The sequence below is a fragment of the Nerophis ophidion genome, linkage group LG24 (genome assembly GCF_033978795.1).
Source record: "Nerophis ophidion isolate RoL-2023_Sa linkage group LG24, RoL_Noph_v1.0, whole genome shotgun sequence".
Taxonomy (NCBI): domain Eukaryota; kingdom Metazoa; phylum Chordata; class Actinopteri; order Syngnathiformes; family Syngnathidae; genus Nerophis; species Nerophis ophidion.
Window position 1 is genome coordinate 40,827,228 of NC_084634.1, and position 24,369 is coordinate 40,851,596.

The 24,369-nt window shown below is 41.9% G+C and overlaps 1 protein-coding gene across 1 annotated transcript in view; it reads right to left on the reverse strand.

The window, feature by feature from the left end:
* Positions 1 to 24,369, reverse strand: part of osr1 (odd-skipped related transcription factor 1) — a 24,950-nt gene continuing 581 nt past the window's right edge. The window contains exons 2-3 of the mRNA XM_061886041.1: positions 8,683 to 9,378; positions 1 to 622 (exon numbers count right to left, since the gene is read on the reverse strand). Coding sequence (XP_061742025.1) covers positions 490 to 622; positions 8,683 to 9,350 — 801 coding nt within the window. The 5' untranslated portion in view covers positions 9,351 to 9,378 and the 3' untranslated portion in view covers positions 1 to 489. The remainder of the gene's footprint in view (positions 623 to 8,682; positions 9,379 to 24,369) is intronic.

Below are 24,369 nucleotides of genomic sequence, written 5' to 3' on the forward strand. Positions count from 1 at the left end.
TTACAGTAAAATAGTTTATTTAGAAATGATTATTCATTTTGAAAATAGGTTTGTAAAATCCAGTGATACATGTTATAATCAAAAATCAGATTAAAGTGCAAAAATACATTTGATGTTATGATGCATTTGTAGAAAAGTAACATTGGAATGTGAGCGAGGCCTGACAAAGTTGTCTTTGGTGCGAGGGCCGGCACACCATTTGCTTGCACGGTTCAAAAGTCCCAAGTCCAGAGTCTGTGCAATGTGGTATTTGGACCAGGCCACCTGATTCTTTGGTTCTGTTGCTGCTAAAGTCCATTTCACATTCCTGCTGACATACTCACTGGCCGGGGAATGACTATCTCCTCTTGAAGATCTGGTTCTTCCTTGAGCAGCGTTCCATCCAAGGTGGAAGACTTTGGAAGGTCCTCCACCACGCTTGCTTTGTGGGAGATTGTTGTCTTTGGTAAACATCCAGTGTCCTCGTCTCCTTTCCTGGGAGGGAAGGGATCACTTCACCTTGGCGGGCTTCATTTCCTTCAGCTGCACATGTAATGTTTTGTGGACCGCCAGAGTTCTGGACTGACAGAAGCCTTTCCCGCACTCCTGGCACTTGAAGGGCTTTTCTTTGGAATGGATGTACCTGCACCGTGGAACACATGGACACACAGGTTAGTTCTGGCACTACCCACTACCCACACAGGTTAGTTCTGGCACTACCCACTACCCACACAGATTAGTTCTGGCACTACCCACTACCCACACAGGTTAGTTCTGGCACTACCCACTACCCACACAGATTAGTTCTGGCACTACCCACTACCCACACAGGTTAGTTCTGGCACTCCCCACTACCCACACAGGTTAGTTCTGGCACTACCCACTACCCACACAGGTTAGTTCTGGCACTACCCACCACCCACACAGGTTAGTTCTGGCACTACCCACTACCCACACAGGTTAGTTCTGGCACTACCCACTACCCACACAGGTTAGTTCTGGCACTACCCACTACCCACACAGATTAGTTCTGGCACTACCCACTACCCACACAGGTTAGTTCTGGCACTACCCACTACCCACACAGGTTAGTTCTGGCACTACCCACTACCCACACAGGTTAGTTCTGGCACTACCCACTACCCACACAGGTTAGTTCTGGCACTACCCACTACCCACACAGATTAGTTCTGGCACTACCCACTACCCACACAGGTTAGTTCTGGCACTACCCACTACCCACACAGGTTAGTTCTGGCACTACCCACTACCCACACAGGTTAGTTCTGGCACTACCCACTACCCACACAGATTAGTTCTGGCACTACCCACTACCCACACAGGTTAGTTCTGGCACTACCCACTACCCACACAGGTTAGTTCTGGCACTACCCACTACCCACACAGGTTAGTTCTGGCACTACCCACTACCCACACAGGTTAGTTCTGGCACTACCCACTACCCACACAGGTTAGTTCTGGCACTACCCACTACCCACACAGGTTAGTTCTGGCACTACCCACTACCCACACAGGTTAGTTCTGGCACTACCCACTACCCACACAGGTTAGTTCTGGCACTACCCACTACCCACACAGGTTAGTTCTGGCACTACCCACTACCCACACAGGTTAGTTATGGCACTACCCACTACCCACAACACAGTTCTCATTCTCTGGATTACAAATTAAAGTCACTTTGTAATCAAATAAATGTATTATGAAAAGCACACACAGTATATCATTATTTGTACGTACAGTCACAATCAAAGGTGTACATACACTTGTTTCTTCAGCATTGTCCACGCCTTTAAGTCAGGACTTTGGGAAGACCATTCTAAAACCTTCATTCTTGCCTGATTTAGCCATTCCTTTACCACTTTTGAGGTGTGTTTGTCCTGTTGGAACACCCAACTGTGCCCAAGACCCAAGCTCCCCCCTGATGACTTTAGCTTGTCCTGAACAATTTTGTCATGTCTATGTAATCATGTTTTGTTTTAGTCATGTTCTGTTTGTTTTTAGGCCACTCAGTTCCTGTTTTTGCACTTCCTGGTTTGTTTTATCACCATGACTACCCATTAGTTTTCACCTGTCCTCATGTCTCACACCTGTTTTCACTAATCACCACAGTATTATTTAAGCCTGTCTGTTTCTGTTGTTCACCCTGGCAACATCACCCTCCATCACCTGCTACGCACCTTGTAATCCATGCCAATGATCCATGTCCTGTTCTCGTTCCGTTCCAAGTAAGTTTTCTCGTTATTTATGCCACAGTGCAAGTTTTTGTTTTCTGTTCATAGTTTTGCCTTAGTGCGAGTTTTGTTTCATAGCCAAGTGTTTTTACCTCCTTGTGAGCGCCTTTTGTTTATTCCTTTTTTTGTAGTTAGTGTTAGAAAATAGAAGCTGTCTTTACCTTCATGCCATCTCCGGTCCAAGTTCACAACCACCTCATAGTCCAAGTGTTAACAAATTTGGAGCTAATCCTCCTTTTTCATCGTCCCATTTAAAGCAGCAGTTCCATTGGCAGCAAAACAGGCCCAGAGCATAATACTACCACCACCATGCTTGACGGTAGGCCTGGTGTTCCTGGGATGAAAGGCCTCACCTTTTCTCCCATAAACATATTGCTGGGTATTGTGGCCAAACAGCTCCATTTCGTTTCATCTGACCACATAACTTTCCTCCAGAAGGTCTTGTCTTTGTCCATGTGATGTCAGAAGGAACAAAAATGGAGCTGTTTGGCCACAACACCCAGCAATATGTTTGGAGGAGAAAAGGTGAATCCCAGCACACCATGCCTACCGTCAAGCATGGTGGTGGCATTATGCTCTGGGCCTGTTTTGCTGGCAATGGAACTGTTCAGCCTCAGCCCTCCCCCTTGACCCTGAGAAAGTAGTGCCATGACGGAGTGTTGAAAATACGGCCCTCGGATTTGGACGTGGCTTCGAGTCTCGCTACGTCTTCAACCCTCACAGTCACGCGGATACAACACTTTTGTTTGTTTACTTTCAAGATACAGCCTCGGGACCCCATCTGAGGCTAGCTGGACAGGGATCGGGAGTAGAGTTCATAAGTCTTCAAGACATAGTCCGGGTTGTGAGTGGTTGATGAGCCTTTTGTGTGCTTGTTGGTTGTTAAATCTCTCTCAGGCCATTCAGAATGCAGCTAAGTCGACATCTGTCTGAGGTCCCCGTTTTTTTTTTCTTTATTTAGTTTATTTATTATTATTGTCATTACTATTACTATCTCTTCCGAGCTTGTGAAAACATACAATAAACAATTAAAAACATGGTTATAAAACAAATATAGTTTGAGCCTTTTTTACAAAATATACGTTGAAAAAGTTGTTATTTATTCAGAAATATTCTTTCAATGTTTATTTACCTTAATTGTACCGTAACAGTTTCCATACGGTGTCTGTAACAAGGCAGTAAAACGGCTGATCAAACAAAACAGAAGTCATCGTCATAGACCCATCCAATCATCTACACCATGACTTGATTCACGTGGACCCCGACTTAAATAAATTGAAAAACTTATCTGGGTGTTACTATTTTGTGGTCAATTGTACGGAATATGTACTGTACTGTGTAATCTACTAATAAAAGTTTCAATCAATCTGCTAAACAGACTCAATAACTCCACAGTGACGTCTTGGTGAATTTACTGAGGAATTTGTGAAAGGGGAAAAATACAAAAATAATGCAGTTGTACAGTAAGTTAACAATAGCAATGTGTTAGCATATTAGCTAATGCTAACGACGCTAGCTTGATTACATTACGACGGCACGTACAAATAAGCATGAAAACACTCCTACAGGCGTCACACATGGGACGCTTTAGTAAGTATAAACGGTTTTAGTTATATTGTAAAACTGACCACCCTTGCTTGGAGCGATGAATTACGAATCCATACAAGTAGAAACGTTATAGACGGCTAGAGGAACAGCACTGCTACTCTCGGTTGAAAGCACTAAATGGAAGAACCTGCAGTGAGCGAACTCGTCCAAAAGGTTTATTTTGAAAACTACTTGCATTACGGCGGTCAGCAAACAAATATCCATGAATCAGCCGCATTGTTATAAAGACCACAGGGTTGAAAGTGTAGGAAAAAAAGTGCTGCTTATAGTCTGCAATTTACAGTAGCTACGTTCGGCATCCACTCATGACGGACCCACACTAGATGAAGTTAAAGGAGAAGTGACATACTAGCCTACACCCTCTGTACTGACACTGTTCAATGCAAAAGTATCCACTGCAATGTTGGAAGGTGATTATGAACCGGATCGTCCTATTGATCTTTACAACTGAACAGTACCGTTTAGTTTTTACCACATAGTATATGTCTCAGTAGCACTCCCAACTTAAAAACAATAATAATAGATTTGTGTTTGTAAAAAGCACTTTATATTGAGCAAACAACCTCAAAGTGCTACAGTGTATTAATAAAAAAATTAAATTAAATAAAAAGATAATAAAAATAAAGCCTAATAGCTGGAACTAGTACGCATATATATAAAAAAGGCTTTTTGTTTTAAAAAAAAGAAGGGATTTTAAGCCTTTTTTAAAAGCATTCACAGTCTGATGTACCCTCATGTGGTCAGGGAGAGACTGGGAGCGGCAGAGCGGAAAGCCCGGTCTCCCATTGTTGTTAAAAAAACTACTGAACGTTACAAGTTGAGTTTGGATAAACACTGTCATGCAGCACAGATATTATTTTTGCTGTTAAATACTTCAGATACAATAATTAATCAGAGAGATTGTGTCACTCTGATCTTTAGTTTGTATTGTTCCACTCTGCATGGTGTTGAGATAATTGCATTTACACATAGAAATGCATACAACTGATAATACATTTTAATTTTAGACCGTCAGTCAGTAATCATATTCTTCCACACATTATATATATATATATATATATATATATATATATATATATATATATATATATATATATATATATATATATATATATATATTTACCACTCAAAGAGCCATGTTGACGCATTTCACAAATTAAAGAAGACAACGGGAGCCGCAATCATTCTCGTCATTCTCGTGAATATCTGCTGGCGGTCACCCATATAACAGTAATAAGGGCGTGCTATGAAGTCATTGCCTTTATAGATAGATAGATAGATAGATAGATAGATAGATAGATAGATAGATAGATAGATAGTACTTTATTTATTCCGTCAGGAGAGTTCCTTCAGGAAAATTACAATTTTAAGCACAATCCCATTCAAGATCAGACAAACATTACAGGGAGACAGAACAGGATCGCTGACGGGTCTGCCGGCTTCCAGCGCCCCTTACAAAAAAGATGACATACAGGTAAACAAGGGGGTGGGGGGGAGAAAAAAATAGAAGATTAAAAGGGACGGCGTGGCGCAGTGGAAGAGTGGCCGTGCGCAACCCGAGGGTCCCTGGTTCAAATCCCACCTAGTACCAACCTCGTCACGTCCGTTGTGTCCTGAGCAAGACACTTCACCCTTGCTCCTGATGGGTGCTGGTTGGCGCCTTGCATGGCAGCTCCCTCCATCAGTGTGTGAATGTGTGTGTGAATGTGGAAGTAGTGTCAAAGCGCTTTGAGTACCTTGAAGGTAGAAAAGCGCTATACAAGTACAACCCATTTATCATTTATCATTTAAAATAAAATTAAAAAATCGGTCTTAGCCTAGGCCCTGGAGTGGGGGTGCAGACTGAGGCCAAGGGGGAAAAAAAAAAAAAAAAACACACCTTTTACAACATGTAGAGACATCTTGTCAGTCCAGTCACATGTTGACACCTTCTACAACATGTACAACATGTACAACATGTACATGTACATGTACAGACATCTTGTCAGTCCAGTCACATGTTGTACGTGGCTTCTGCAGATACACGACTGCAAGGCATACTTGGTGGTACAGAGTACACTGATGGTTGTGATATAAACAACTTTAACACTCTTACTAATATGCACCACACTGTGAAGCCACACCAAACAAGAATGACAAACGCATTTCTGGAGAACATCCGCACTGTAACACATTATAGACACAACATAATAATTACACAGAATGCTATGCATCCATGACTCTTTTAGGCTATATTACACCCCCCCGCTAGCACCAAAACCCGCTCCCCACCCCCCTTCCATGCGTCGGTTGAGGTGGGCGGGGTTTGGGGCACGGGGGTCTGAAATGGGTCATGGATGCATGGCATTCTGGGTAATTATTATGTTGCGTTTATAATGTGTTACTGTGAGGATGTTCTCCCGAAATGTGTTTGTAATTCTTGTTTGGTGTGGCTTCACAGTGTGGTGCATATTAGTAAGAGTGTTAAAGTTGTTGAGACACTAGTGATTTAGGGCTATATAAGTAAACATTGATTGATTGATTGATATATCACAACCTTCAGTGTACTCTGTGTCACCCAGTATGCCTTGCAGTCGTGTATCTGCAGAAGCCACATACAACATGTGACTGGACTGACAAGATGTCTGTACATGTTGTAGAAGGTGTCAAAGGCAATGGCCTCATAGCACGCCTTTATTACTGTTATATGGGTGACCACAAGCAGATATTCGCAAGAATGGTTGTGGCTCCCATTGTCTTCTTTAATTTGTGAAACGCCTCAAAATGTAGAGGGCACTAAAAGTGAAGCCATCACGGCACGCCCTCAATATTGTTGTCCGAGTGAAAATCGAAGAATGATGACCCCGGGTGAGGTCCGGAAGAGGTTCCGAGAACCGGAATCACCACGTAACAATCAGGGGGGTCGGCGATTGTGCAGCTGAGCCACATCAGAGTGGCCAAAGAGCCGCATGCCGCTCCGCAGCTGCGGGTTGCCGACCCCTGATATATTATATATATATATATATATATATATATATATATATATATATATATATATATATTATACACACACACACACACACATATTTAGTGTTTATATTGTCATGTAACCCTAATATATAACGCAAGTAACAATTTAAAACGATATGAATAACTTTTTTAATCTGATAAAAAGTTATTATACTGATAACTAAACAAACATACAAACATTAAAACAAAATTATACAAATTTATGTAATCAAAAATGTACCTTAAATAAATAAAAAACAATACAATTTTAAATGTCGTCTTTTAGTTTATTGATATCACGTCATACTTGCTCGATCATCCGTGTTGATGGGCGTATATTGCCCATCCAAGATGAAGCTGAAATATTCCCACCATGGGACATTTGGCTTTGTCATCATAATTGTGTTACTGTGCGACACTTCTCACTGGCGACTCACCAGTAAGGAGGCTCTCTTGTCCTTCCTGTGTGTGTGTGTGTGTGTGTGTGTGTGTGTGTGTGTGTGTGTGCGTGTGTGTGTAAAGCTGGCGCCTCTCTCTCCGCCCACTGGGACAAAGATTGTGGATGACTGAAAAGAGTGCTCACTGCGTTCAGTCAAACACGTGCAGGTGCTGAGAGTGATGCTGGGAGTGGGACGTCGTTTAAAGAAACGGAAAGGCAAAATAAATTCTGATTGGCGAACATGTCTGTCGCTCAAATGGCGGTGACGGTGGAGAAGAAAATAAAGAGACTCTTGCGGTTATTTATCGCACTAATTAAAACCTTGATGTTCCGCCCGAATGCAGCTGAGGTAGTCTCCAGCAGCCCCTGCAACCGCGAAAGGGACAAGCGGTAGAAAAAGGATGGATGGATGTTGATTAACGGTGGAGCCCTTTTTGTTTTCCCTTTAAGATCCCTTAACAAAGCAACAAGACACCCAGTTCCCGACAAAAGGCCGTCTAAAAGCACAGTGACTCCGGCCGGCAACAAAACGTTAACTTTCATCTTGGCCTCTACCATTCTTGTCCTCCACTTACTGCACCTTTTATTTGCAGATACATTCTCGAGTCCTAGCTTTTGCTCAGTTCTTTCCCCAAGCCTCATTTGTGGCTGTTTTCTGACACATTGCCTGTGGACAATTGAGCTGGTCCTGTCTTTGAAGCCAAACAACCTTCCCTAGTCATGGTGCAAATTGGTGTGAAACACTATCCCCAAAAAATCCATCCATCCATCCATCTTCTACCATTTGTCCCTTACGGGATGGCAGGGGGTGCTGGAGCCTATCTCAGCTGCATTCAAGAGGAAGGCGGCGTACACCCTGGACAAGTCGCCACCTCATCGCAGGGTTAACACAGAGAGGCGGGAAACATTCACACTCACATTCACACACTAGGGACCATTTAGTGTTGCCAATCAACCTATCCCCAGGTGCATGTCTTTGGAGGTGGGAGGGGCCTATCCCCAGGTGCATGTCTTTGGAGGTGGGAGGAAGCCGGAGTCGAACCCACGCAGTCACGGGGAAGCCATGCAAACTCCACACAGAAAGATCCTGAGCCCAGGAACGAACCCAGGACCCTTGTATTGTGAGGCACACGCACGAACCCCTCTCTCACCGAGCTATGACAAATAAATGTTTAGCCTTGCAAGATAATGTCGCAAGAAAATTGACATTCTATACCAATCGCAAGGATCTATGTCAGCGCTTTATAAATGTTTTGTCGATTTTTTGTATCTGTGTTACGCAAAAAGCAGGAGATGCTGAGAAAGTTGTAAGGACTGAAGTTTGAGGCTCTGCATTCCTCTCCAGCTATGAACCGGCATTGCGAATTAGTTAAGGAAAAATAAGCTCAAAATATTGCGGCAAAGCCAAGTTCTCACCTGTGGTCTCGGAGGTGGTCCTGCCTTCTGAAGGCTTTGTGGCAGATATCACAGGTGTACGGCCTCTCGTCCGTGTGCGTCCTCTCGTGGATCAACAGGTTGTAGGATTTTGTAAAATGGCGGCCGCAGAACTTGCAAACAAACTCCTTTTTGGTCTTGGAGGGTAGCCGGCCTCGAGTGGACTTGCGCTCCGGAGAGGAGAACTTGGCCACATCCAGAAGGCACCCAGGTGAACTGGGGTGGTGGGACGAAGCGGCTGCGGCGGCGGCGGCAACACCTGCCATGCTCAGGTCCTCTGCTTTCAGATGATCTTCCTGGGTGGCTGCCGTGGCGAGGTTGGCAAAGTCGAAGCGAGGCTTCTTCTTCAAGCTTTGCAGCAGCCCTGCTGAGTCCTGCTTGGGCTGCAGGAGGTAGGGGAAGATAGGAATGGAGGCCACGGAGGAGAAGTGGGCCGGCAACTTTGACATGGTGCAACGAGGCAGCGCCACGGGAAAGAAACCAGGGCTCCATTGGTGGAGCTGGATAGCATGCAGGGCACTAAAGCTGTAGATGCTGTGGAAGTGGTCTGCTGGCAGCTGGATCCCCGTGGAGCTCTGCAGAAGGGAGTAATCAGACAGCTGGAGAGATGGGTGGAGAGGGACTGGAGCTGGCAAGGTTTTGCTGCCCATGGCCTTGACAAGACAGCCAGTATGCGGTCTGGAAGAAGCAGAAAACAACAGTAGATTAAGTCAAGTCCTGTAGTTTTCTGCTACTTTGATACAATTCAAGACCAAAAACTAAGATCAGCAGTGGACCTGGTCAGAGGTCATTGAAGGTTTTGGCTGGAAAGTCAGCTTTGGGGACATTTGGAAACTTTTTGGAAAACCTATACACAGAGCCCTCAATGTTGTCAATAGGGATTCCTTTGAACAATGATTTGATTGGTATACAATTCATGGACGATGTCTGTATTTTAGAACGATTCTATCCAAAGTGGCTTCACGGTGGCAGAGGGGTTAGTGCGTCTGCCTCACAATACGAAGGTCCTGCAGTCCTGGGTTCAAATCCAGGCTCGGGATCTTTCTGTGTGGAGTTTGCATGTTCTCCCCGTGAATGCGTGGATTCCCTCCGGGTACTCCGGCTTCCTCCCACCTCCAAAGACATGCACCTGGGGATAGGCCCCTCCCACCTCCAAAGACATGCACCTGGGGATAGGCCCCTCCCACCTCCAAAGACATGCACCTGGGGATAGGTTGATTGGCAACACTAAATGGTCCCTAGTGTGTGAATGTTGTCTGTCTATCTGTGTTGGCCCTGCGATGAGGTGGCGACTTGTCCAGGGTGTACACCGCCTTCCGCCCGATTGTAACTGAGATAGGCGCCAGCGCCCCCCGCGACCCCGAAAGGGAATAAGCGGTAGAAAATGGATGGATCCATCCAAAGTTTAAATCGATTTATTAAATTTTTACCTAAAAAAAATCGTTTTTGTGCAGAGAACAGGGCATTTTGCATATAATGCTCTGTGACCCAGACCGCTCTGGCTGCAGTGCCCTCTGCTGGTTGTTCAGGGGAGTGTGTAGGTCACATTTATTTGTAAATGTGGTTTGTGGGAGGAATGTCTCATCGACACAAAAGCAAAACCACAAATCGACCACAAATGCAAATTCAATACAAATACAAATTCAAAATCAAGCATATTTATATTCAGATCTCAAAAATATATTTACAAATCCACATTTATTTATAAAAATCATGTATTTGTATATGATGAATAAATAAATAAATATACAATGATATACAAATGTATATCACATTTGTATTTGTATATTTATTAATATATGCATATGTATTAATATCATATTGATGTCTATTTCCAAACATCTCGTTTTAGACTTATATTGGTCGGATCAAGTCTTAGATTTAGATTGGTCTGATCAAGTCTTAGATTTAGATTGGTCAGACCTACTAGTCATAGACTGAGATTGTTCAGATTTAGTGTTGGACCTAAATTGGTCACTTCTAGTCTTAGCCTTAGAGTGGTCGGATCAAATCTTAGATTTAGATTGGTCAGACCTAGTCATAGACTTAGATTGGTCATATCAAGTCCAACGGTAGGTGCCAAACAAAACCCCACATATTTATACTCCAAAAACCAGGATGGTGTGCCTAGTCAAGGATGGTTTTGCCCTAAGGAAGTGAGAAAGAACAACTGTTTTGATGCAAACAAACAATCTTAACTGTCAAAGCCAACAACAGTCGTTGAAGTGCAATTTTGCCTCGGTAGCATTGAGGTATTGTGTGGCAGAACCTTCGCTTTGGATCGACTACTATCAGTCCAAAATAGTCGGAATCCCCCACGGAAACGTTCCATTCAGTTTCAAACAAAAGTCACAAATGGCAGTCTGGTCACCTTCTGGGAGCAGAATGTTTCTAACTCCTGTTATTTGTTAGCGGCTAAGTTGCAGAATCTTTTAGGAATGGTTGAAAGGACGGTGTTGTATATGCGAACAGGTGGTGTTGCAGACCACCACCTCTGTTCAGGGATAGTTTTTCAACCTTGACATAGTTTCCTCTTTTGAACTATCCGTCCAGCCTCACCGTCACTACAATAGGGCAAAACCATCCTTGCCCAGGCACACCCTCCTGGTTTTTGGAGTATAAATATTTGGAGGTTTGGTACCTACTGTTGGACTAGATGTGACCAATCTAGCTTAGGATAGGATGGGTCTTTATTGTCATTGCACAAGTACAACAAAACTTTGTTTACAGTACAAACCCATTCAAGATTAGACATAGAGTGCACAGGGTTACAGAACAGGAACGATGATGGGTCGCCACAAGGCGCCCCATAAAAGATGGGGAAAAGGTAAACACTGGGAAAGGATGAGTAAAAAAAAAGTACAATCTAGACTGGCCTCCTAAGAGAGCCCAGTCTGGAGTGGGAAAAAATTTAAGTCTAAGACTAGATGTAAAAATCTAAATCTAAGACTAGATGTGACCAATCGAAGTCCAAGACTAGATGTAACAATCAAAGTCTAAGACTAGATGTGAACAGTCTAAAACTAGATGTGACCAATCTAAGTCTAAGACTGGATGTGACCAATCTAAGTCTACGACTATATGTGACCAATCTAAGTCTATGCCTAGATGTGACCAATCTAAGTCTACGACTAGATGTGACCAATCTAAGTCTACGACTAGATGTGACCAATCTAAGTCCAAGACTAGATGTGATCATCCATCCATTTTTCTACCGCTTATTCCCTTATGGGTCGCGGGGGGCGCTGGTGCCTATCTCAGCTACAATCAGGCTGAAGGTGGGGTTACAACCTGGACAAGTTGCCACCTCATCGCAGGGCCATTAGATGTGACCAATCTAAGACTAGATGTGACCAATGTAAGTCTAAAACTAGATGTAACAATCCAAGTCCCAGACTAGATGTAACAATCTAAGTCCAAGACTAGATGTAACAAACTAAGTCCAAGACTAGATGTAACAACCTAAATCCAAGATTAGATGTGACCAATCTAAGTCTAAGACTAGATGTGACCAATCTAAGTCTAAGACTAGATGTGACCAATCTAAGTCTAAGACTAGATGTGACCAATCTAAGTCTAAGACTAGATGTGACCAATCTAAGTCTAAGACTAGATGTGACCAATCTAAGTCTAAAACTAGATGTAACAATCTAAGTCTAAAACTAGATGTAACAATCTAAGTCCAAGACTAGATGAAACAATCTAATTCTAAAACTAAATGTAACAATTTAAGTCCAAGACTAGATGCAATAATATAAGTCCAAGATAAGATGTAACAATCTAAGTCCAAGAATAGATGTAACAATCTAGGTCTAAGACGAGATGTGACCAATCTAAGTCGAAGACTAGATGAAACAATCTAAGTCCAAGACTAGATGTAACAATCTGAGTCTAAGACTAGATGTAACAATCTAAGTCTAAGACTAGATGAAACAATCTGAGTCTAAGACTAGATGAAACAAACTAAGTGTAAGACTAGATGTAACAATCTGAGTCTATGATCATGTACTGATGAAGTCTACTCAGATGAGAGGTGAAATGTCTTCCAAGACAAACCAAGCAGACCAGTTGGTGGACGATTCAAGGCCCTAAGATGACAACCACCTTGATAGATGAGAACCTTCATAGGTCAACTTGGATTAAAGGCTCTTTTTTGATAGATGTGTGGATATCAGGTTGAAATGAACCTACCGTTAAAGTCCAGGACAGTTCGTGTCTTGGTCAGGGGTTACATTTTCCAGCAGGGGTTCAAATACTGAAACCCATCCCCCGTTTTTTTAATAGGGGTGGGATGACACTCTCTGTGAGGCTAATACACATCCAGCTAAGACCGCTGATAAAACTGTTGGACAGGCTGTCCTGATCTGCCCATTAGGGAAGTTTGACCCACAACCCAACAGTTCCAAGAGGTGAAGCATTAGCATAGTGAAAGGACGCACTGACTGAAAGGGACAATTAAAATGCGGCCTTCCGTAAAACCTTGTCTCCTTCTCATTGCTGTGTTGCCCCAACACCTGGTGACATACCATGCTGATCTTACGGAAAACAGAAGGCCTAACACACGTTGTCAACGTCAGCTTTTGTTTTAAAGCCCAGCGAGAAACAGAAACAAAGGCGTGCGTCTGTAAATGTGTCGGATTATTAAGACCTGCCTTCTGCAGCTGAGCCTTTCTGGCTCCCAGAAACATGCCTGGAGCTGTTCAAGGCGCTGTGAGGGAACAGCGGCGTTCAGCACATGCCCGTCGGCGCTGAAATCAGGTTTGATAAGCGCAGGAATCACAAGACAATAACGTGTCTTTGTTCCAGTTGGACTGTGATTGACAGCAAGCACGCCAGCTCCCTGAACACGAACACACATTCCACTCGACTGGCAGCAAACCATTTTAAACGTACCAATGCATGAAATCTCAGATTCTGTTCAGAACTTTTATGGACAGAATTTCTAGGCGCATTAAGGCCGTTGAGAGGATCCGGTTTGGTGGCCACAGGATTAGGTCTCTGCTTGTTGCAGATGATGTGGTCCTGATGGCTTCATCTGGCCAAGATCTTCAGCTCTCACTGGATCGGTTCGCAGCCGAGTGTGAAGCGCCCGGGATGAGAATCAGCACCTCCAAGTCCGAGTCAATGGTTCTCGCCCCTGGAAAAGGGTGGAGTGCCATCTCTGGGTTGGGGAGGAGACCCTGCCCCAAATGGAGGAGTTCAAGTACCTCGGAGTCTTGTCCACGAGTGAGGCCAGAGTGGATTGTGAGGGATCGGTGCGGCGTCTTCAGTAATGCGGACGCTGCATCGATCTGTTGTGGTGAAGAAGGAGCTGAGCCGGAAGGCAAAGCTCTCAATTTACCGGTCCATCTACGTTCCCATCCTCACCTATGGTCTTGAGCTTTGAGTTTTGACCGAAAGGACAAAATGAGTTTCCTCCGCCGGGTGGTGGGTCTCTCCCTTAGAGATAGGGTGAGAAGCTCTGCCATCCGGGAGGAACTCAAAGTAAAGCCGCTTCTCCTCCACATGGAGAGGAGCCAGATGAGGTGGTTCGGCCGTCTGGTCAGGATGCCACCCGAACGCCTCCCTAGGAAGTTGTTTACTGCAGTCCAACCGATAAGAGGCCATGGGGAAGACCCAGGACACGTTGGGAAGACTATGTCTCCCGACTGGCCTGGGAACGCCTCGGGATCCCCGGGAAGAGCTGGACCAAGTGGCTGGGGAGAGGAAAGTCTGGGCTTCCCTGCTTAGGCTGCTGCCCCCACGGCCAGACCTCGGATCAGCGGAAGAAGATGGATGGATGGATAATGCATGGAATATATCAACAATTTGAACACGTCATATCACACCAGAGAGCACACCTTGATCTGACTGAATTACCATGTTTTCCTGACTATAAAGTGCACCTATAAATAAGCCACTCCCACTAGATTTGAAAAGAAAACAAATATTTCCCATACATTAGCCGCACTGGACTAAAGGACGCAAATGAGTTATTTGCACAGTAAGACTTTGTAAATGTTTATTCATGTACCTTGATTGTTTGCAAAGGCAGTAAAAGGGCCGATCCAACAAAACCACTGTCATGTCTGTGTGATCATCTTTGGTTTTTTGGACACTCGGTTCCTGTTTTTGCACTTCCTGGTTTGTTTTGTTACCATGACTACCCGTTAATTTTCACCTGTCCTCATGTCACGCAAATGTCTCACGTTTTGCACTCGCACACCTGTTTTCACTGATTTATGTTTTTGTTTTTTACTTTTTATTATGGCTGTCGTTTACTCGTGAAAGATGCGTGTTGCATTTCACACATCATTAACTTTGCCCTCCAATCACCAAGATCTGACTTCTTTTTGTTCGTCCAAACGCTCACAGGTGCTTCCAATCTGATATCTGCACATTACATCCAGACCACATTAGAATAATTTTCAAATGTGACTTAATTGCTACTTTTATTTGATTTACTTCTCATCGATGGGCGAGCGACGTCGTCGTTGTGCGCAGTAAAAGACGCCATCCGCTGGCGGAAGTGCAGGTTCTGTGCTCACAACATCAGCTTTACGTCAGCTAAGTCGATGATTTTAGGCCGTCAAAATCAATCAATCAATATATGTATATATATATATATATATATATATATATATATATATATATATATATATATATATATATATATATATATATATATATATATATATATATATATATATATATATATATATATATATATATATATATATATATATATATATATATATATATATATATATATATATATATATATATATATATATATATATATGTATGTGTGGGAAAAAAATCACAAGACTACTTCATCTCTACAGAACTGTTTCATGAGGGGTTCCCTCAATCATCAGGAGACTTTTGAGGGATTGAGGGAACCCCTCATGAAACAGTTCTGTAGAGATGAAGTAGTCTTGTGATTTTTTCTTTTCCCACACATACATTTATTGCGCTCTACCACGGTATCGAGCACTATTCTCTGGATAATCTAAGACATACATACATACACATATATATACACACAAATATATATATATATGTATATATATATATTTATTTATACACATAATATGTACATATACATATAATATATTAATATATATATATGTATGTATATATATACACACACACATTGTACATCTATCTATATATGTATATATAGATACACACACATGTATATGTGTATAAGTATACATACATACACATGTATATATGTATGGGTATATATAATATATATATATATATATATATACACACGCACACATTATCTGTATATATAGATATAGATGTATAAGTATACATATACACATATATACATACATACATATATATACACATATATACATATATATATGTATATAAATGGGTTGTACTTGTATAGCGCTTTTCTACCTTCAAAGGTACTCAAAGCGCTTTGACACTACTTCCACATTTACCCATTCACACACACATTCACACACTGATGGAGGGAGCTGCCATGCAAGGCGCCAACCAGCACCCATCAGGAGCAAGGGTGAAGTGTCTTGCTCAGGACACAACGGACGTGACGAGGTTGGTACTAGGTGGGATTTGAACCAGGGACCCTCGGGTAGCGCACTGCCACTCTCCCACTGCGCCATGTCGTCCCAACATATACATACATACATACATACATACACATACACATATATATATATATATATATATATATATATATATATATATATATATATATATATATATATATATATATATATATATATATATATATATATTTGTTGACAGTGAGTTCAAAATGAATGCTAACGTAGATCCAAGCAGATGTTCATGTCTTTACTTAACAGCCATAAAAAGATTAGAACCCTCCTTAACATATCACACGACATATGTACATCCAGTTCTATTACTTTACTGTATTTCACGTATTAAAGATCCTAAAATTTAAGGTGTGATGGATTTACTTCCTTTTCATCTACGGAATGGAGGTTAACTTTATTGGCTTTATTTCACTTTATGCAAGGTGAGGCTGCATAAAGTGGGCCACATTGGGGCCACATTGGGGCCACATTGGGGTCCTGATGAAGTCTGATAAAGATCACGCTTTAATTCTAATCTAATCGGCCGGCCTTTTGACGGAAGTGGAAGTGCTCCTGACTCAGTGGGCATGAAGTGGTTGTAATGAGGCTGACACATCCCCCCGAGGTCTGTTCAAGACCAGAAGTAATTGACTTTCACTCAGGGGGTCATTGAGGATTGCTGCTGCTCACCTTTAACCCTTTCATGTCTGCATACCTCCGCATCCACTCATTAGGCCTTCTGTTGGAGATATAGGACTGGGAGATGTAGCGCCTGCTGGGCCGCCTCTCACCTCCACGCCAATCTTATCAGGCTACATGCATGTTAGATCAGCACATTTTTAGTGAAGAACTGGACTCAGTTGCTAAAAGGAACATGTGTCAATTATAGCAGCGGTTTTCAACCTTTTTGAGGCAAGGCACATTTTATCCATTAAAACATCGAGAGTCACACCACAGGCAGAAAAGGTTAAAAAACGAAACTCCAACAGGTCGTGGTGTATCATTTTGAGTGTGTTGCTGTTTTCCTGTGTGTAGTGCTTTACTTCTTATCTTGCACTCTTATTTTGGTGGCCCTTCCTGTTTTGTTGCTGTTTTCCTGTGTGTAGTGCTCTCAGGAAAACAAAATATTTCCATATATTAGCCGCCCCCGCACATTTCTTGTCTGTGCTTGTAAATTGTTCAGCGTGTGGAACATCGGGGCAGGTGGATCAATCCCTGATATCCACACTATGAACAGTATCAGTATCGGATGGATACTTGACTGACGAGATCGATATTTTTTTCCGTTTTGTCTTCTATTTTTATTTTCTCAAATGTTAGCTTTTTTCGCTGCCTTTTTAATACAGTTCTTTAGATCAGTGTTTTTCAACCACTGTGCCGCGGCACACTGGTGTGCTGTGGGAGATGATCTAAATTCTCCTATTTGGGTTAAAAATATTGTTTGCAAAGCAGTAATTCTAGTCTGTGGGATGTGTTGTTGTTGAGTGTCGGTGCTGTCTAGAGCTCAGCAGAGTAACCGTGTAATACTCTTCCATATCAGTAGGTGGCAGCAGGTAGCTAATTGCTTTGTAGATGTCAGAAACAGCGGTGGGCAGGGTGCAGGTAAAAAAGGTGTCTAATGCTTAAACCAAAAATAAACAAAAGGTGAGTGCTGCTAAGAAAAGGCATTGAAGCTTAGGGAAGGCTATGCAGAACGAAACTAAAAGTGAACTGGCTGCAAAGTAAAAAAAAAACAGAATGCTGGACGACAGCAAAAACTTACCGCGGAGCAAAGATGGCATCCACAAATTACATCCCAACATGACATGACAATCAACATTGCATGCATTGTTATGGTTTGAAGTCAGATCCAACAATTACGACAACAACTTTTTACTATCAACCGTTTTTTTTTTGTGTGATTTCTGCTGTGGGTGAGACTCCACATTTTTTCAATGCGGAAAATGTGCCTTGGCTCCAAAAAGGTTGAAAAACACTGCTTTAGATTGTCCACAAGCTTGGGGAATGAGTGCTTGGAGCACTTTGCATTTTTTTGCTTTGCACTGTTGACTTATAAAAGTCGAGATGTCCGATAATATCAAACTGCTGATATTATCGGCCGATAATATCAGCAGTCTGATATTAACGGCCGATAAATGCTTTAAAATGCCATCCATCCATCCATCCATTTTCTACCGCTTATTCCCTCCGAGGTCGCGGGGGGCGCTGGAGCCTATTATAGCTACAAATCAAGCGGAAGGCGGGGTACACCCTGGACAAGTCGCCACCTCATCGCAGGGCCAGATTTAAAATGTAATATCGGAAATTATTGGTATCAACTTCAAAATTATCGGTATCGGTTTATTAAAGTAAAATTTAGGACTTTTAAAAAAATGCCGCTGTGTACACAGATGTAGGGAGGAGAACAGAGCGCCACTTCCTTTGCCTGCCGGTCCAGTCACATAAAATCTACGGCTTTTCACACACACACACACACACACACACACACACACACACACACACACACACACACACACACACACACACACACACACACACACACACACACACGTGTATGCAAGTCATACTTGGTCAACAGCCATACAGGTCACACTGAGGGTGGCCGTATAAACAACTTTAACACTGTTACAAATATGCACCACACTGTCAACCCACACCAAGCAAGAATGACAAACACATTTCGGGAGAACATCCACACCGTAACACAACAGAACAAATACCCCAAATCCCTTGCAGCACTAACTCTAATCAACCCCTCACCTCAGCCTCCAAATGCTCTCTAAGAAGAGCATGTCCCAAATTCCAAGCTGCTGTTTTGAGGCATGTTAAAAAAAAATGCACGCTGTGACTTCAATAATGAATATTGCAGTGCCATGTTGGATTTTCTTTTTTCCGTTACTTGAGTTTTTTTATTTTTGAAAACCTTGTTACATTGTTTAATGCATCCAGCGGGGCATCACAACAAAATGAGGCAGAGTAATGTGTTCACCACTGTATATATCAGTATCGGTAATTAAGAGCTGGACAATATCGGAATATCGGCAAAAAAGCCATCATCAGACATCTCTACTTACCGTATTTCCTTGAATTGCCGCCGGGTTTATAGTATGCGCCTGCCGGGTCAAACTCCTTTTGCAAAATATTATTTTTATTAGCACATATCTAGAATTTCCGCCGAGTCAACTCGTTTTGCAAAATAATTAGCATATGCCTAGAATTGCCACCGGGTCAAACTCGTCACGTCACGAGTGACACTTCACCTGTCATCATTTTCAAAATGGAGGAGGCTGATTTCAATCATTTGAAATCGCATAAAGGGAAGAAGATTAAGAGCTATTCAGTAGGATTTAAGGTCCAACCTATTGAATATGCTAAAAAGAACAGTAAGTAGCTATGTTTTATTAATATACCGTAGCTGCGTGTGTCAAATATGAGTCATTAAATGACTCCCGCCTCCTGGTGGTAGAGGGCGCTAGTGATCCTTCTTGCGACTACTCGGCTGCAGAAGAAGTGACAACAAGCAGCAAGAGTGAGCTGCATGTGTTTATTTTTTCCTCTTGCTTGTACTTTTAACATGGAGGATTACATATCTAAAATAAAACTGTTTTCTAAACTGGACTTTCAATCAAAGCAGGAGGTAATAAAGGAAGATATCCATCGAGACAGAGAGACTTTTAAAACTGAAGAAAGATAAGGAAGACTTCTATAAACAAGTTATCGATGCTTTTGATCAGAAGGAGCTGCGCATGGACTTCATTTATAAGTAAAGGTAAGACCATAATAACGTTGTTTTTTATTAAATGTGCTTTTCATGATGGTATCCTTACATCACACTCAAATTTATAAGCGCAGGCCTAAATTTACCGCATGCCTTTGGTAAGTGCCAGAGTGAAGGGAGGTTTTGAAATAATTACCGCATGCCTTTGGTAAACACCGGAGTGAGAAGAGGTTTTAAAATAATTAGCGCCCTGGCGGCAGTTCAAGGAAATACGGTATAAGCAATGGCGATACAGTTAATTTGGTATCAAATCGATACCGGCGTTTGTCGTATAGTAAGATCCCTTCCCTGAGGGAATGTCGTCTTCCAGGTGACATTTTAAAATGTGGCTTGTAATGCAGCATCATGCTTAAGACGCCGCTGTTATCCGCTAAAAAGGTGTGTCCCCCCCCCCCCCCCCCCCCCGGCCCCCCCTCACTCACTTACGACCTGTGATCTAATACACATGGACTTTATTGGATTGAGCAGAGCGCCTCATTAATTAGTGACAGTGGGGTGGGGGCCCAGGCATGGAAGCAGCAGGGATGAAGTTTTACTTTGAATGTAGACGTCATCCCCCCCCCCCCCCCCCCTTCTTCTCTGATGTTTATTCAGAATGTGCTAATTGTGCCTCATGTGCTCATTAATCTTCTTCTCACCAAGGCAAAAAAAAAAAAAAAAAAGTCACCACCTGCGTTTAACTCAACAAATAGTTCAAAGAGTCCCAATGGATGACTCTGTTGCAAAAAAAAAAAAGAAAGTTATAAAACCTTAAAGCAGGGGGTGTCAAACTTGTTTTCATTGCCTCAGAGGGCCGCTTGAAGCATGACTAAAAGATAAAAGAAACATCCATGTATGAAGATTGACCACATGATTACCAGGTGTAGATTTCACCTACACTGTGAGGAAAAACTATGTGGACTTTGCGCTTTAAAAAAAAAAAGGCAGAATTTTACCATAGAAATTGACAGTAAAATGCTCACATTCTATTTTACTGTAAAATTTTGGTGAGCGTCCAGTTTTTGTTTTTTTTGCCTAAAAAAATATGGTTGCTGTTTTCTCAGTGTATTACTGTGAATGTAAACATAGTGCCACAGAAGCTGCACTACTTACAGAATAGTGCTGCTAGGATCCTGATCACACCAACTCTCAAATCCCTTCACTGGCTTCCTGATCCACTCGGGTTTGAATACAAAGTCGCCCTACTAACCCAAAAGTGCCTCCGTGGAAATGCCCTCCCTCTACCTCAAAGAACTGCTCACCCCCAAATCCTCCACACCACACCTCCGCTCCAAACAGGCTAACCTTCTCCAACCTTCCAGGACAAAGCTACGAACTATGAGAAACCATGGCTTTCTGCTCCGCCGCTCCCAGTCTATGGAACGCTCTCCCTGACCACCTGAGGGCACCACAGACTTAAAAAGGGCTTAAAAACACCTTCTTTTAAATAAAAAAAAAACTTTTTATAGATATAGGCAAACTTAGGCTGTTCTAGTTTTTATTTTTTTTTATTTTTATTGTCTTTTTATTATTATTTTTTTTATTTTTTATTTTTTTAATACACTGTAGCACTTTGAGGTTGTTTGCTCAATGTAAAGTGCTTTTTACAAATAAAATCTATTATTATTATATTACAGTTTTTTTTCTCATGATATATATATATATATATAGTCATGTTTACAGTGTACAATTTGGTGAATAACTTGCTGAAATCGTGCAGCTATGTAGATATTTACGTATGTTTTTACCCCAAAAATGTTTAGAATATATGATGATATGCATTATGATGATATGCATTATCAATCAATGTTTATTTATATAGCCCCAAATCACAAATGTCTCAAAGGACTGCACAAATCATTACGACAACAACATCCTCGGAAGAACCCACAAAAGGGCAAGGAAAACTCATTATGATGATATGCATTATTAGATACATTTGCATTATGCATTATTAGATGTATTATTAGATGGATCAAGTTTAAAACATATATAAAAATGCATGCATTACAGGTATTTTTTTCTTGTCAAAGTAGAAAAAGACTGAAAGTAAAAGTACTTCATTGATGCATATTACTTGCAAGCTTTCACAGGCCATTCAAAAAGGAGGTGGCAGGCCAGATGCGGCCCCCGGGCCTTGACTTTGACACCTGTGCCTTAAACGATGCAGCGGGAAACACACTGGTGGGTTTTAGAAGAGTCCAGAATATCGGCAGGGGATTGCTGAAACTACAGAAAAGTTCCAAACGGTGGAGGGACGCGGGTGGAAACGCTCTGAATCTCTCGCCATCAATACAAGATGCTGCAAAACTCAGACAGACATCAATGTTTTGACGCTGCAAAAGCATGGAAACGGCGCCATGTGTGCTGCGATCAAAGCCTAAATGTAAATTTTAAAAAAATACATTTTTTTTTATAGATTTAATGTATTAATTAACATAACCTAAACAGTTAGGAAGCGCATAGTATATTTGTATTCAAACCACTAATACTTCTATATAGAGTGTCCGCCCTGAGATGGCTAGGTTGTGAGGTCAAACCCCAAAGACTATAAATATGGGAGCCATTACCTCCCTGCTTGGCACTCAGCATCAGGGCTTGGAATTGGGGGTTGAATCAACCAAAAAATGATTCCCGGGCGCTGCCACGGCTGCTGCTCACTGCTGCTGCTCACTGCTCCCCTCACCTCCCAGGGGGTGAACAAGGGTGATGGGTCAAATGCAGAGTATAATTTCGCCACACCTAGTGTGTGTGTGTGTGAGACAATCATTGCTACTTTAACCTGCTTTAACATTTTTCTTTGATTAATATAAGATAAGGGTCTGAGTCTATTTCCCTGTGTCTTGTTTTTAGTTTTGTATTATTTTCTCTGTTCTTTGGGGTTTCCTGTCTCTGTGGTCTGGGTTGGGGGTGTGGGGGGTTAGCTCTGGCAGCACCAGACTTGATACAACCGTGATTGTACATTTTTTTACGGACTTCTAAACAACGTCGCAAAATAGTTGTATTCAGAAATTGAGACGACGTTGTTACTTTACTTTATCTATCCATTTTCTACCGCTTGTCCCGCGGGGGGTCGCTGAAGCCTATCTCAGCTGCATTCGGGCAGAAGGGTGCGTACACCCTTGACAAGTCACCACCTTATCACAGACTTTATTTATATTATCTATTTGTAATAATTTATGTTGTGTTGATGAACTATTTTTTAATTCAACTTTGTTTACAAAATACACAAGGCCTATGTGTCCAGATATGTGTTGAAGGCCATTTTTTACTTTTTAAAATATTTTATTCCGTCATCTCATTAAAACAGTGTTGCTCTTTTTTTTTTTTCTGCTGCTGTAGTTTTTGTCACTTTTTTATTTCATTGTTAAATGGCCCCCACTTTGAACACTCTACATTGTATCCATCCGTCATTCAATCCATTTTCTATTGCTTGTCCCTTTTTTGGGTCGCGGGGGGTGCTGGAGCCTATCTTACCTGCATTCGGGCGGAGGGCGGGGTACACCCATGACAAGTCACCACCTCATCACAGTCTTTATTTATGTCTTATCTATTTGTAATAATTTACTTTGTGTTGATTAACTATTTTTTTAATCCTACTTGGTTTTCAAAATACACAAGGCCTACGTGTCTGGATATCTGTTGCAGGCCATTTTTGTACTTTTTTAAATATTTGTTTTCCGTCATTTCATTAAAACAATTTTGCTTTTTTTTATTTTATTTTTTTTTTGCTGCTGCTGTTGTTTTTGTCGCTTTTTTATTTCATTCTTAAATGGCCCCCACTTTGAACACTCTACATTGTATCCATCCATCATTCCATCCATTTTCTACTGCTTGTCCCTTTTGGGGGTCAATGGAGCCTTACTCACCTGCATTCGGTCGGAGGGCAGGGTACATCCTGGACAAATCACCACCAAATTGCAGACTTTATTTGTTATCTATTTGGAATAATTTATTTTGTGTTGATGAAATATTTTTTAATTCCACTTATTTTGCAAATTTCACAACAACTATGCGTTGCAGGCCATTTTTTTTAATTTTTGTAAATATTGTTTTCCGTCATCTTATTAAACAATGTTGCACTTTTCTTTTTTCTTTTTTTTTGCTGCTGCTGTTGTTTTTGTCATTTTTTTATTTCATTGTTAAATGGCCAACCACTTTGAATACATTTTGCCCGAATGCAGCTGAGATAGGCAGCAGCACCTCCCGCGACGCCAAAAGGGACAAGCGGTAGAAAATGGATGAATGGATGGACGTTAAAGTACTCAACTCGAATTAAAAGACACAGCATCGTTTCAATTCTATTTATTTTTTAGTATTACAATGTTTTCTGGGTCCCCAAACATCCTCAGT